This window comes from Lucilia sericata, unplaced genomic scaffold (genome assembly GCF_015586225.1).
Source record: "Lucilia sericata isolate MDLA Ls3-8-SP2 unplaced genomic scaffold, ASM1558622v1 Contig002014F_arrow, whole genome shotgun sequence".
In the NCBI taxonomy this organism is placed as follows: domain Eukaryota; kingdom Metazoa; phylum Arthropoda; class Insecta; order Diptera; family Calliphoridae; genus Lucilia; species Lucilia sericata.
In genome coordinates, this window is record NW_023995879.1 from 61,096 (window position 1) to 75,302 (window position 14,207).

Below are 14,207 nucleotides of genomic sequence, written 5' to 3' on the forward strand. Positions count from 1 at the left end.
TAGACTATAGACTAGACTAGACTTGACTATAGACTAGACTATAGACTAGACTATAGACTAGACTATAGACTAGATTATAGACTAGACTATAGACTAGACTATAGACTAGACTATAGACTAGATTATAGACTAGACTATAGACTAGAATATAGACTAGACTATAGACTAGACTATAGACTAGACTATAAACTAGACTATAGACTAGACTATAGACTAGACTATAGACTAGTCTATAGACTAGACTATAGACTAGACTATAGACTAGACTATAGACTAGACTATAGACTAGACATAGACTAGACTATAGACTAGACTATAGACTAGACTATAGACTAGACTATAGACTAGACTATAGACTAGACTATAGACTAGACTATAGACTAGACTATAGACTAGACTATAGACTATAGACTATAGACTAGACTATAGACTAGACTATAGACTAGACTATAGACTAGACTATAGACTAGACTATAGACTAGACTATAGACTAGACTATAGACTAGACTATAGACTAGACTATAGACTAGACTATAGACTAGACTATAGACTAGACTATAGACTAGACTATAGACTAGACTATAGACTAGACTATAGACTAGACTATAGACTAGACTATAGACTAGACTATAGACTAGACTATAGACTAGACTATAGACTAGACTATAGACTAGACTATAGACTAGACTATAGACTAGACTATAGACTAGACTATAGACTAGACTATAGACTAGACTTTAGACTAGACTATATGCTAGACTATAGACTAGACTATATGCTAGACTATAGACTAGACTATAGACTAGACTATAGACTAGATTATAGACTAGACTATAGACTAGACTATAGACTAGACTATAGACTAGACTATAGACTAGACTATAGACTGGACTATAGACTGGACTATACTATAGACTAGACTATACTATAGACTAGACTATACTATAGACTAGACTATACTATAGACTAGACTTTAGACTAGACTATAGGCTATACTATAGACTATACTATAGACTAGACTATAAACTAGACTATAGACTAGACTATAGACTAGAATATAGACTAGACTATAGACTAGACTATAGACTAGACTATAGACTAGACTATAGACTAGACTATAGACTAGACTATAGACTAGACTATAGACTAGACTATAGACTAGACTATAGACTAGACTATAGACTAGACTATAGACTAGACTATAGACTAGACTATAGGCTAGACTATAGACTAGACTATAGACTAGCCTATAGACTAGACTATAGACTAGACTATAGACTAGACTATAGACTAGACTATAGACTAGACTATAGACTAGACTATAGACTAGACTATAGACTAGACTATAGACTAGACTATAGACTAGACTATAGACTAAACTATAGACTACTAGACTAGACTATAGACTAGACTATAGACTATACTGTAGACTATACTATAGACTAGACTATAGACTAGACTATAGAATAGACTATAGAATAGACTATAAACTAGACTATAGACTAGACTAAATTTTTGAGGTCGAAGGTTTTTGCTCTTTTAATTATTTTGAGCAGAATTTTGTTCCAATATGTTGATTAGGAGTAGCTTCTGTTACAAGTTGTTATCTTGACGAATAAGTTTCAAAATTAAAGAAATTTTGAGGTTATGTGACAAATTTTTTAAATTTTGATACTAACCTGTTTATTTGTAAGTTTTTTTTTTTAATAAAATAAAACAAATTTTCTACATTTTCTTTAAGTTGCTAAAGTAGTTATTAGTTTATTTCTTTAAGGCCTTAAACCCAAAGCAATTTTTAGGGGATTTTGAAACTTTTTTCAAATTTTATAAATGTAAAATAAAAGTACATAGTTTTTTTTTAACCGTTTACATATTTTTTCATTAAATAATATATTTTTCAAACAATAAACTTTAAGCAACTAATTTTACAAAATTTATTTTTATAAAAACATATAATTTTTATTATTTTGCTGTTAATGTAAGCAATTTAAAAATAAAACTTGTTAGTAAGTTTAGATAGGTAGTTTTTTACAATTTATATATAATCCAAAGATATCACAAAACAAGACTTTTTTCTAGTTCTCATACATTCTTTCAGTTTCATTATTTTTAGGTTATTTTTTGGGGGCGTAGATTTTTTTTTTAATAATTAAAGAAATAAAGTAGTTTTTTAATAAAAAATATATAAAATAAAAATGATATTAAAATAAAAGTAATTTAAAGAGAATAAACTCCTTTGCAAGGCGAATTTAAATAAGGTGGCAAAGCAGCCGTTTTAAAGCCAATTTTGAGATTTGTTTTAGGCAAAGTGAGAGCTCTATAGTTTGACATTTATAGGAGAATTTTAAGATTTAGGATAAACTTTAAAAGGAGAGAAAAAGATATCTGCTTTATAGGCAGATATGAAGAACTATAAAACTCTATTGAGATGGAACTTTCCTACAAATTTGGTCGCTTGGAAAGCCACCTCGTTTTAAACTGGCCTTGCAAAAGTTCGTATTTTTTCGATTTATTACTTTATACTACATTCTGTATCCAATTAAGAGCTCCTCTAATGCGACGCAAACGAGCACGTGAAAGAAAACTGCTTATCAATAGATATTCCACATAAGTACGGCGTCCTGACTGCTGGTAATTGAAAGAGGATGAACTCAAAGATGGATTACTGTCCCCAGATTTCGATTCACACATAATTTTAGTCGTTAAAGATAAAAGCCATTGTAAAATCTGCCAAAGAGATGGAAAAATCATTTAAACAATGCTTTTGCTTTAATAAATCGTTTTACTTACCTCTGGACTGTTGGGCATGCCACCCATTTTTAGCCATTGGGAGGGAGCCCATAAAAATAATTGCATTACATTGGCCGCAATATCGGGACTAACACGTTTTGAAGGATTGGGGGATAAAATATTGTAAATTAATTGCTGCACTAGGGAGGGACACTCATCTGTTAAGGCTGGCAAATCTTCATCCTTATAATCTGAATTACGTAGAGAAAAAGTTTGTTCCCCCTTGGCCACTCTAAGACCGCCACTGGAGGAGTAAAAGGGATTGGGTAAACCAAAAATTTCATAAGCTATGGCGCCACAAGCCCACAAATCAGCTTTGGCATAATTTAATACCGCAAAAGGACCCGGCTGTTTGTTTATTATCTCGGGAGCCATTAAGGCAGCATTGCCACCTTTATCTATATCATAAGAAGTATAAGGCACTTGTAGGCCATGCACCTTATCCGCCAGACAACAGCCAAAATCCGATAATACCAATATAGGAGGAGAATCATCATCATTAAGTTCAATTAAAATATTATCCGATTTCAAATCACGATGGGCTATGCCATGGCGGCTAATGTGGGCTACAGCCTCCAACAATTGGGTCAACAACAACAGCTTGGTTCTAGTGGTCAATTGATGAGAATCCAAAAATGCTCTCAAACTATAATCATAACGTTTCATTAGCAAATACAAAGACATATTGCGACCATAACCATTGGGATTTATGCGCTGCGGTTGGGCTATGGGATACAGAAGATGGCCATCGGGAAAATTGCCCACTTCATCGCAGAAAAAGCCATACATGCAGACTATATTAGGGTGTGGGGGTAAAATTAAAGTTTGATCTTGTATATGCTGCTCCCAAGCCTCGGCGGCGTCATTAATATAACGTTGGCGGGCGGGTACAGTTTCCTTATACATGGCCCTTAAGATAGCCATGGCATTGCTCTGTATGTCATAATTAAACATCATTTTTAAGGCCAAAGGATAGCGGCGTATACTGACAGAGGTGGAAGGATCCATAGGTTGCTGTTTTAAAGGAAATTATAAAAATTATTACAATTACTCTTTATATTTGTGAAAAACCCTCAACTTACCAATTGTGCTGTTCCTGGCTCAACGTTTTGTGTTTGTGATGCTGTAGACGGTAGTTTGAAATCCTTTTTATCTTCTAAGGCCTGCTGTTGGCGTAATGATTGTTCCAGTAACGTGGCAGCAGAGGTTTGACTAAACATTTGCACATTATCTACCGAGCCACCAAAATTATGAACAAATCTCGACATATTCTGTAAAGGAGACATGTATTCTGGCCTAAAAGATTGCTGCTGTAAAGGTTGTTTACGTTCTGGAGATAAGCTAGTTGTTTCTACAAAATCCTCAGTTTCCATGGGTTGTGGCGATTGATTCTTTAAGGCTGCTGCATATACCACAGCCGCACAACCTTTAGCTATGGCTGGACCTATAGACAACTTATTAATACTAAAGTTAGAGTCTAAAGTCTCCGAAATTTCATCATAATTCCAAGTATTCTGCAAACGATTGGCGGCCTCACGTATTTCCCAGCAAACACCCTCCAATTCATCTTCTTTAGTTAAAACCCCAGCGCCGGAAGCTAAACTAACACCAATGAGGGCGAAAAAGGGAGCGGAATCACCATAAAACAGTTTTTTGGTAGCTTGGGTACGCAATTCAGCGGAATAGGTGGTGGTAACACGATTTAAAATATTATCAATAAATAGTTTACGTGCCTGCTGACCAAAACGGAAAATACCAGCCGAACGTGGTACACTGGCGGCCAACTGGCCAGTGCCAGTTGCTGAGGCACCAGAGGCACCCCCACTCAAAGAGTTTAAGGCATTTTTAGCAGCCCATTTCTAAACAAAAAAGTGAACAAATAAGAATAGAAACTTTTTCATCTTCTTTCTTTATAACTCTACTTACTCTTCCCGCTGCAGCCGCTACTGAAGGTAGACGTTGTTGGCGTGTATTTCTTGTTTGATTTTGTTCCAAAATGTTGGTGTGTATATCTCGTTTCCAATAGGTCTGAAGTAAATAACGACCATGTTTGACTAGTCGTGTGGTTAACAAACGTACAGACATAATGCCTTGACAACTCCCTCAAACAAATAATAGATTTTTAGCAACACACTGTGCCAAGCAACAGCCTTTAAAGAAATTTTCAAAGAAATTATAAAATATTAATTGCGTTTTAATTTTTTATGCTTAAAATTGCTCATAAGCTTTTCTATATTATATATTTCTACTCACCTCTTTGTTATATTGAGTTTATTTTGTTTTTTGGGTTTAATTTTCACTTATATCTTGCAATTAACACCGCTTTTTGCGGCTGTCTCTGGGCAAAACATTGAAGATTCAACAACACCTCCCCCACCGAAAATGGGAAAGTTTTTAAACTATTTGTTATTTGTTTGTTGTTTTCCTAAATGTATTGTTCTTATTAGATAATCATTCACGTCGTTTATTTCTAAAAATGTTGCTAGAATCTGCAATTGTAAAAAATTTTGTCATGGTTGAAAGATTTTCTTTTAAAAATGCTTCAATTTTATAAATTTTTTAAAAATTTCTTGTTAAAAACAAACAAATATAAAAGCTATACCTGTTTTTTACAGAATTCTATAATTATTTGTTAAAATTTGTAGAGAATTTTCCCAAAATTTCGTTTTGTTTGTGTCGATGATGCGTATTTTGTGAAAATGAACAGCTGGAGCTGTCAATTATTTTGTAGAACAAGTTAATTATGTTAACACTTTAAAGTGAATGCTTATAACAAAGAAGGAAAAAAGAAGAAGAGCAAGAAAAAATGTAAACAAATGTTATCAATTAATGGGGAATTGTTGATAACAAAAGGAGAAAAGGCAAATTGTATAAGATAAGCTTACGTCAACAGCTAATACACAACAACTGTCAAACTTTATAAATAAAAACAATACGATCACTAACAAATCTTTCAAAAAAATAAGCTTTATGCAAAGATTATCTTTTAAAAATTCTACTAGATTTGTAATTTGCATTAAAAACAACAAAACTGCAATCTAAAAAACGTAAACAAAAGTTATTTGGCCCTGGTTTTTGTTGCAAAACTTGGTACATATTTTTAAAAGATTTTTTAAATTTCTTTTGTTTTTTCAGCCTTTTAATTTGTTCAAAACAGTTTTTTAATTATATAAACTACAAAATTGTCCAAGATTTTGTAAATTTAAAAATTGTTATTATCAAATAAATTAAGTTTTTTATTTCATTTTTACTTATTTATTTTTCTTTATTAATTTAAAACAATTTCTGCTAATTTATTAAAAAAAACACAAACACTTATTACACACTTTAGCCTCTTCTTTGTCATTATTTTCTAAAATCAAACAATTTTGGTATAACATCACCACATTTAGCCGACAACTTAATATCGGCTAAATGATCCGCTCTTGTCTCTCCTATATTAACTATAGCCACCGGCAAATTCAAATCTTTAGTTTGCAGAACCATACGATAACCCGAAAATACCAAAAGGCTCGAACCCAACACCAATAAACCATCTCCTGAGTAAATCATTTCTGCTATACGATTAACTCGCACCTTGGGCACATTATCACCAAAGAATACAATCTCGGGCTTTAAATGGCCATCACATTGCGGACAGGGAGGTATACGAAAATTATCTATATATTCTTGAGGTATTTCAACATCACCATCAGGACGTATCATATCAGGAGCATCTTTAAATTCTGGATTTAACGTATTTAAAATAGTTTGGAACTCATGACGATCGATGCGATAGTCACAGTTTAAACATTTTACCACATAACCGGAGCCATGAAGTTCTACAACATTTTTGCTGCCCGCTTTGCTGTGCAAACGATCCACGTTTTGTGTAACCACACATTGAAGACGAGCCTCACGCTCAAAACGAGCCAAAGCATGATGGGTGGCATTGGGTTCGGTGCTGGAGAAATTGGGCCAACCTACAAAGTTGCGGGCCCAGTAGCGACGACGTACAGCAGCAGACTTAACAAATTCCATATGTTGTATAGGTTTATGATTAGTGCGGGCATATAAACCTACTCCAGCAGAGCGATAATCAGGGATGCCTGTATAAAATACCAATTAATTTAATAAGTATATAAATATTAACTAAAAATAGCCTCACCCGATTCTGTGGATATTCCCGCTCCCGTTAAAACCACTATATTAGGTTTATCCATTAGGAAATCTTGCAATTTTTTAACTTCCTCTTCCACCACTGGCTGATGCTGAGGCACATACTGCTGTTTGGCTGCCGACCATTCGGGAAATTTACAGCGTATACGCATTAATTGAGTAAAACGCATTTTTATTTAATAAATTTTAGTTAATTTAGATAAAATTTATTTATTAGTAAAATTGTAATTGTTTTTTTTTTTTTTAAACAAATCACATAACATAATAAAAACCAAAGTATAACATAAAAACAATAATAAATAAAAAAGAAAACAAACAGCTGGTTTAATAGTTTACAGTGAATGTTCACTCAACAAGAAGCTGTAAGAAAACATTCAGAAATATTACCATATTGTTAGTAAAAATAATTAACAAAATGCAATTTTTAACAAATTTTAATATTAATTAAAGGATAAATAAACTTTTTTTAATTAAAGATTATAATTTTTGTTGTTTTAAACTAAAATATAATTGATTTCTCATTAATATATTAACAAAGATTTTTGGAAGTTATTTATTTTTTTGCTAACATCTGGCCACCTTATTAAAAATGCCAATTGGCCTTGTCAAAGCGAATTCGCTGATTAGTTGAGAAAATGCATTCATTGTGATTGGTTGTAAAAGCGCTGTTATAACAAAAAAGAATAAAAAATTATAATTTTGTGTAACTTTATTTAAATTTAATAAGAAAAAGCCGGTTGTTTTGAAAAAACAGAAATTTAATAAGAATATCAATCAATTGCTCAATGCTAAAAACAAAAGAGAAAACTAAACACGCCTGATTTATTTGTTCTCATAAATTTAACTTAAAAAAATAAACCCAACAAAAAAGCATTAAACAAAACAAACGTTAAGAAATAATATAATATAAAGAAAAATTCTTGTGTTTTCTGATAAAACAAAAATTGTGTGTCATCGTTTCAAAACGTTATAATTGTTGTTATTGGAGTTCTGCTTACTGGATTGTTGTTGTTGCTACAGTGTGTGTTTTTTGTGACTTACGTTTTATGCTTTTCTTGAAAAAGAAAAGCAATTAAAAAAACTAAAATAAAACCAACAACAAAACTAAGCAATTGTTTTTACCGTTTTAACAGCATTTCTTTCTTTTTTATTTGTTTGTGCAAAATTATTAACAAATCAGCAATTAAAATTCAATAAGCAAATTGTTCCACCACAAAGTAGCAGTTGTCGTATAAAGAAGTTCTGTAAACCAGCAAAAATATGTCGGAAACTAAAAGTGTAAGTTTAAAAATAAATCCTTTTCAGTTTAACCCAACATTTCCTTTTAACAATTTATAAGCTATTCTTAGATTTTTTTAATTATAACCAACCATATTTTTTTTGTCAAGGGCGCGGTTATCTTGTAATTTTTTGCCATAAATTTTGCTACTGTTGCGTTTTTTTCTGTTTTATTTTTTGCTTTTTGCTGTTCATATTTTCTATGTGTGGCTGTGTGTATTAGTTTTGGGATTCTCCTGTTTCTTTGTTTTATTATTGTTGTAGTTTTTGTTCTTTTTATTTTTGGTTAACTTGTTTTTTGTTGTTGTTGTTGAGTTATTTTCGCCGTGTCAATGTTTTCTCCTTGAAATACAACTCTGTATTTGTTGTCAGTTGTTTTGTGGTGTTATTATTGTTGTTGCTATAAAGCAAAATAAAGAAAAAAGGATCGTTAAAAGTAATTATTCTAAAGGAATGAGTTCTTTTTTGGAGAGTTTTGATATTTTTGTAACCAAATTTACAGACATTGGATTTTTTAACTAAATTACTTAAAAGTAAAACTTATTTTAAAAAATTATTTACTATAGAATAGACTAAAGAATAGACTTTAAAGTAGACCTTAGACTATGCTAAAGAATAGACTATAAAATAGATTATAAACTAAACTATAGGTTATACTATAGACTAGACTATAGACTAGACTATAGACTAGACTATAGACTAGACTATAGACTAGACAATAGACTAGACTATAGACTAGACTATAGACTAGACTATAGACTAGACTATAGACTAGACTATAGACTAGGACTATAGACTAGACTATAGACTAGACTATAGACTAGACTATAGACTAGACTATAGACTAGACTATAGACTAGACTATAGACTAGACTATAGACTAGACTATAGACTAGACTATAGACTAGACTATAGACTAGACTATAGACTAGACTATCGACTAGACTATCGACTAGACTATCGACTATACGTATAGACTAGACTAGACTATAGTCTAGACTATAGACTAGACTATAGACTAGACTAGAATATAGACTAGACTCTAGACTAGACTATAGACTAGACTATAGACTAGACTATAGACTAGACTATAGACTAGACTATAGACTAGACTATAGCCTAGACTATAGACTAGACTATAGACTAGACTATAGACTAGACTATAGACTAGAATATAGATAGACTATAGACTAGACTATAGACTAGACTATAGACTAGACTATAGACTAGACTATAGACTAGACTATAGACTAGACTATAGACTAGACTATAGACTAGACTATAGACTAGACTATAGACTAGACTATAGACTAGACTATAGACTAGACTATAGACTAGACTATAGACTAGACTATAGACTAGACTATAGACTAGAATATAGACTAGACTATAGACTAGACTATAGACTAGACTATAGACTAGACTATAGACTAGACTATAGACTAGACTATAGACTAGACTATAGACTAGACTATAGACTAGACTATAGACTAGACTATAGACTAGACTATAGACTAGACTATAGTCTAGATTATAGACTAGACTATAGACTAGACTATAGACTAGATTATAGACTAGACTATAGACTAGACTATAGACTAGAATATAGACTAGACTATAGACTAGACTATAGACTAGACTATAGACTAGACTATAGACTAGACTATAGACTAGACTATAGACTAGACTATAGACTAGACTATAGATTAGACTATAGACTAGACTATAGACTAGACTATAGACTAGATTATAGACTAGATTATGGACTAGACTATAGACTAGACTATAGACTAGACTATGGACTAGACTATAGACTAGATTATAGACTAGACTATGGACTAGACTATAGACTAGACTATAGACTAGACTATAGACTAGACTATAGACTAGACTATAGACTAGACTATAGACTAGACTATAGACTAGACTATAGACTAGACTATAGACTAGACTATGGACTAGACTATAGACTAGACTATAGACTAGACTATAGACTAGACTATAGACTAGACTATAGACTAGACTATAGACTAGACTATAGACTAGACTATAGACTAGACTATAGACTAGACTATGGACTAGACTATAGACTAGACTATAGACTAGACTATAGACTAGACTATAGACTAGACTATAGACTAGACTATAGACTAGACTATAGACTAGACTATAGACTAGACTATAGACTAGACTATAGACTAGACTATAGACTAGACTATAGACTAGACTATAGACTAGGCTATAGACTAGGCTAGACTAGACTATAGACTAGACTATAGACTAGACTATGGACTAGATTATAGACTAGACTATAGACTAGACTATGGACTAGACTATAGACTATATTATAGACTAGACTATAGTCTACACTATAGACTAGACTATAGTCTACACTATAGACTAGACTATAGTCTACACTATAGACTAGACTATAGTCTACACTATAGACTAGGCTATAGACTAGACTATAGACTAGACTTAAAATTTATTAAGCTATTATTAAGCTATTCACTAGACTAGGTATAGGTCTTACTATAGACTAAACTACAGCCTATTACAGACTAGACTAGACAATAATATATTTCAATCTAAAATAAATAAATAGAAAAACAATTTATTTCCTAAAAAAAACTAGAAACGCTTTTTATTTCAATTCATTCATTCCACATTTCTTATCACCATCAAAAGCAACAACAATAACAAAATGCTTAAAAATATAAACAATGCCATTGTAAATAATATAGTGCATGTTATTTACACCATCTTTCCCATGCTCTTAATTTACAGGGAAAAAAATAAAAACAATTGTGTGATAAAGAAAACTTAGCAACAACAAACCTACACACAAACACATGCTCCTCCAACAACACTCTCCACTTTTTAAAGTCAATTGAACTCTTTATTTAAATTACTTGCTAGCAACAACAACAATGATGCAAACAAAATGAAAAAACATCAGCCTTCTCTATATAAAAACTCAAAAAATGAAGAAGACTACATTAAAACCGTTATAGCTAAAAGGGGTATTATGAAGTACAACACTTACAAAAAACAACACTTACAATATTCTGTACAACAACAATGAGAATATTTTATAGCTAGTGATGCAAAAACAAATTTGTAAACAAAATAAAAGTAAAAAAATAACAACTAAGAAGAAGAACAAGCTGAATATTAAATGTAAACTCTGAAAACAATGTGACAAACTCTTTGTTTCTTAACCGAAAGACTTTTTTTACACCTTAAAACAATATGAACGCTTTTTTGCCTATTACACTAATAAGCTTTTAAAACGTTAATATTTTAAAGACCACTTTAAAGATCTGTGATGTAAATCAGAAAAAAACATTAAAACATTTTAAAAACCTCTTGCATATGCAAAAAAAAAAACTCTAGTGTTCATTAGTGCTGATATTTTTTGCTTTTACTTACATATTTGCTCTTCAAATTTGTCCTTTGTTTGTTTAACAGAGAAAACAATTTTATCACTCCCAGCCCCGATTAACCCCACTACATCCCGCATATATTAGCACTTGTATAAAAAAAACACTTTAAATATTTTTTTTTTCATAAAAATTCTGTACAAATATTACATGTTGTTATATACGCTGATCCATGAAAACGTTAGTCAAAACAAACTTGAGTATATACTTCCATCATCATCAATAATGGGTTCGGCAACGGGATGTGAGTAAGCGGTTGACTTTTTTATAAAACAAAAAAATATGTTTATGTACTTGAGGCATTATCCCCTTGTTTGTTTGAAATACATAAAAATATAAATGTTAATAAACATTTAAATGAACATAGAGTAAAAGAATTGAAAGGAAAAACAACAAGGGTTGCTTGTTATTCTTTTTCAAAATTTTCATTTCATGGGTGGAGAAGTTTTTGGGAGCAATAAACTGGTGTATATTAAGGGAAAGGAATACGGTTAAGACTAAATTGTAGTTCAGACTAAAGACTAAACTATAGCTTAGACTAAAGATGAAATTTGATACTTTAGTTCAGACTTTAGAGTAAATAATAGTTGATACTGTAAACTGAACTATAGCCCAGACTGAAATCCAGACTATAGACTAAACTATAGTCTAGACTATAGACTAAACTATATATTAAACTATAGTCCAGACTATACACTAATTATAGTCCATACTATAGACTTAACTATAGTCCAGTATACAGACTAAACTATAGTCCAGGCTATAGACTAAACTATAGTCCAGGCTATAGACTAAACTATAGTCTAGACTATAGACGAAACTATAGTCTAGACTATAGACGAAACTATAGTCTAGACTATAGACGAAACTATAGTCTAGACTGTAGAAGAATCTATAGTCCAGACGAAGCTATAGTCCAGACTATAGACGAAGCTATAGTCCAGACTAAAGACGAAGCTATAGTCCAGACTATAGACAAAGCTATAGTCCATACTATGGACTAAACTATAGTCCAGACTATAGACTAAACTATAGTCCAGACTATAGACGAAGCTATAGTCCAGACTATAGACGAAGCTATAGTCCAGACTATAGACGAAACTATAGTCCAGTCTATAGACGAAACTATAATACGGAATATATACTAAGCTATAGACCAGACTATAGACTATAGTCCAGACTATAGACTAGTCAATAATTCAGACTATAGACCAGTCAATAGTTCAGACTATAAACTATTCTATAGACTAAACAATAGTGCAGACTATAGACTAAACTATAGTGCATACTATAGACTAGTCAATAGTTCAGACTATAGACCAGTCAATAGTTCAGACTATAAACTATTCTATAGTCCAGGCTGAAGACTATAGCTTATTCTATTGTATAGTCTATTCTAAAGTCTAGATCTATTATTTAGTCAACTATAGTGTAGTCTTGTTTTGTTAAATTCAAATTTTTTAAATAAATTTTGAAACCTTTTCCCATTTTGGTAAAAAATTAAAGTAATTTTTTTTTTTTTTTTTTAGAAATTTAATACTTTTCTCTTACTTTCTTTTTTTTTTTCTCTTTTTGTCATCAAACTACATGAAAATATGTATTTTTATTTTCCAATTGAAAGTATTTTTTTTGTTGTCCAAATAAAATTGTTAAGCGCGCCCAGCATTTCAATTATTCTTTTGCTGTTGTATGTCAAAAGACAAGTACAATGAACGAACGACAGACAGTCAGACTTTCTATTGTATTGCAGTGACACAATATTTTTATAACAATTTTATTAATAATAATAAAACTAATAAATTACACACTTATAAACAAACAAATGAATGAATGTTCTACAACAAAATCAACAACAAAACCATACAAGAAAATTAAACCCAACTATATGACTGGCTACTGTATTGTTTATCCTAAATTGAAAAAATAAAACACGAAATCATACACTAGAAATCTCTTCAAAATTAATTTAAATGAAAAATTAAAAAAAGAAAAAAACATAAATCAATTAATAAAGCACGTTCTGCTGGATGATGATAAACAGCAAAAACTATTATACACCAGCCAGCAGCAGTGGCTACACACTCTACTACTAGATTTGTTTATCATGCCACATTTTCTTGTATTTTTCATTCATTTGTTATTTAAATGCTTGAATTTTAATTACGGAAAATTTAGCCCCCTATTAAATTAATAGGCTTTACAGTTGTTTTGTTTTTCTTTTAATCTAGTGGTTTATTTTGTTTTTTTTTCTTTGTGTATCAAATGTTTGTTTTGTTTTGACTTTGTTTGAAGTGTTTTTCCTCTAAACACTTTAATGTCGAGGATTAATTAATGAAAAATAAACTTTGAACTATTTTTTAAAAAGAGATTTTTATTGTTATTGAGTGATAAAATTTTTGTAGAACGAGTTTAGCCTATAGTGTCGACTATAGAATAGTTTACAATGGACTATAGTTTAGTCTACAGTCTGTCTATACTCTAGGCTATAGTATAGTTTATAGTCTAGTTTATAATCTAGTCTATAGTCTAGTCTACAAT

General features: G+C 31.2%; 2 protein-coding genes across 2 annotated transcripts; both read right to left on the reverse strand.

Annotated features, from left to right (window-relative positions):
• Positions 1–1,730: 1,730 nt before the first annotated feature.
• On the reverse strand, positions 1,731–5,555 carry LOC119613213. The gene is made up of 6 exons (XM_037969156.1): positions 5,393–5,555; positions 5,044–5,279; positions 4,717–4,940; positions 3,873–4,649; positions 2,791–3,804; positions 1,731–2,727 (listed from the first exon to the last, which is right to left on the reverse strand). The coding sequence occupies exons 3-6, from the start codon at positions 4,873–4,875 to the stop codon at positions 2,518–2,520; spliced, it is 2,160 nt and encodes a 719-aa protein (XP_037825084.1). The 5' UTR covers positions 4,876–4,940; positions 5,044–5,279; positions 5,393–5,555; the 3' UTR covers positions 1,731–2,517.
• A 474-nt stretch (positions 5,556–6,029) lies between these two features.
• LOC119613222 (NAD-dependent protein deacylase Sirt4) lies at positions 6,030–7,239 on the reverse strand. Its single transcript, XM_037969177.1, has 2 exons — positions 6,938–7,239; positions 6,030–6,878 (listed from the first exon to the last, which is right to left on the reverse strand). The coding sequence occupies exons 1-2, from the start codon at positions 7,116–7,118 to the stop codon at positions 6,136–6,138; spliced, it is 924 nt and encodes a 307-aa protein (XP_037825105.1). The 5' UTR covers positions 7,119–7,239; the 3' UTR covers positions 6,030–6,135.
• Positions 7,240–14,207: the final 6,968 nt, after the last annotated feature.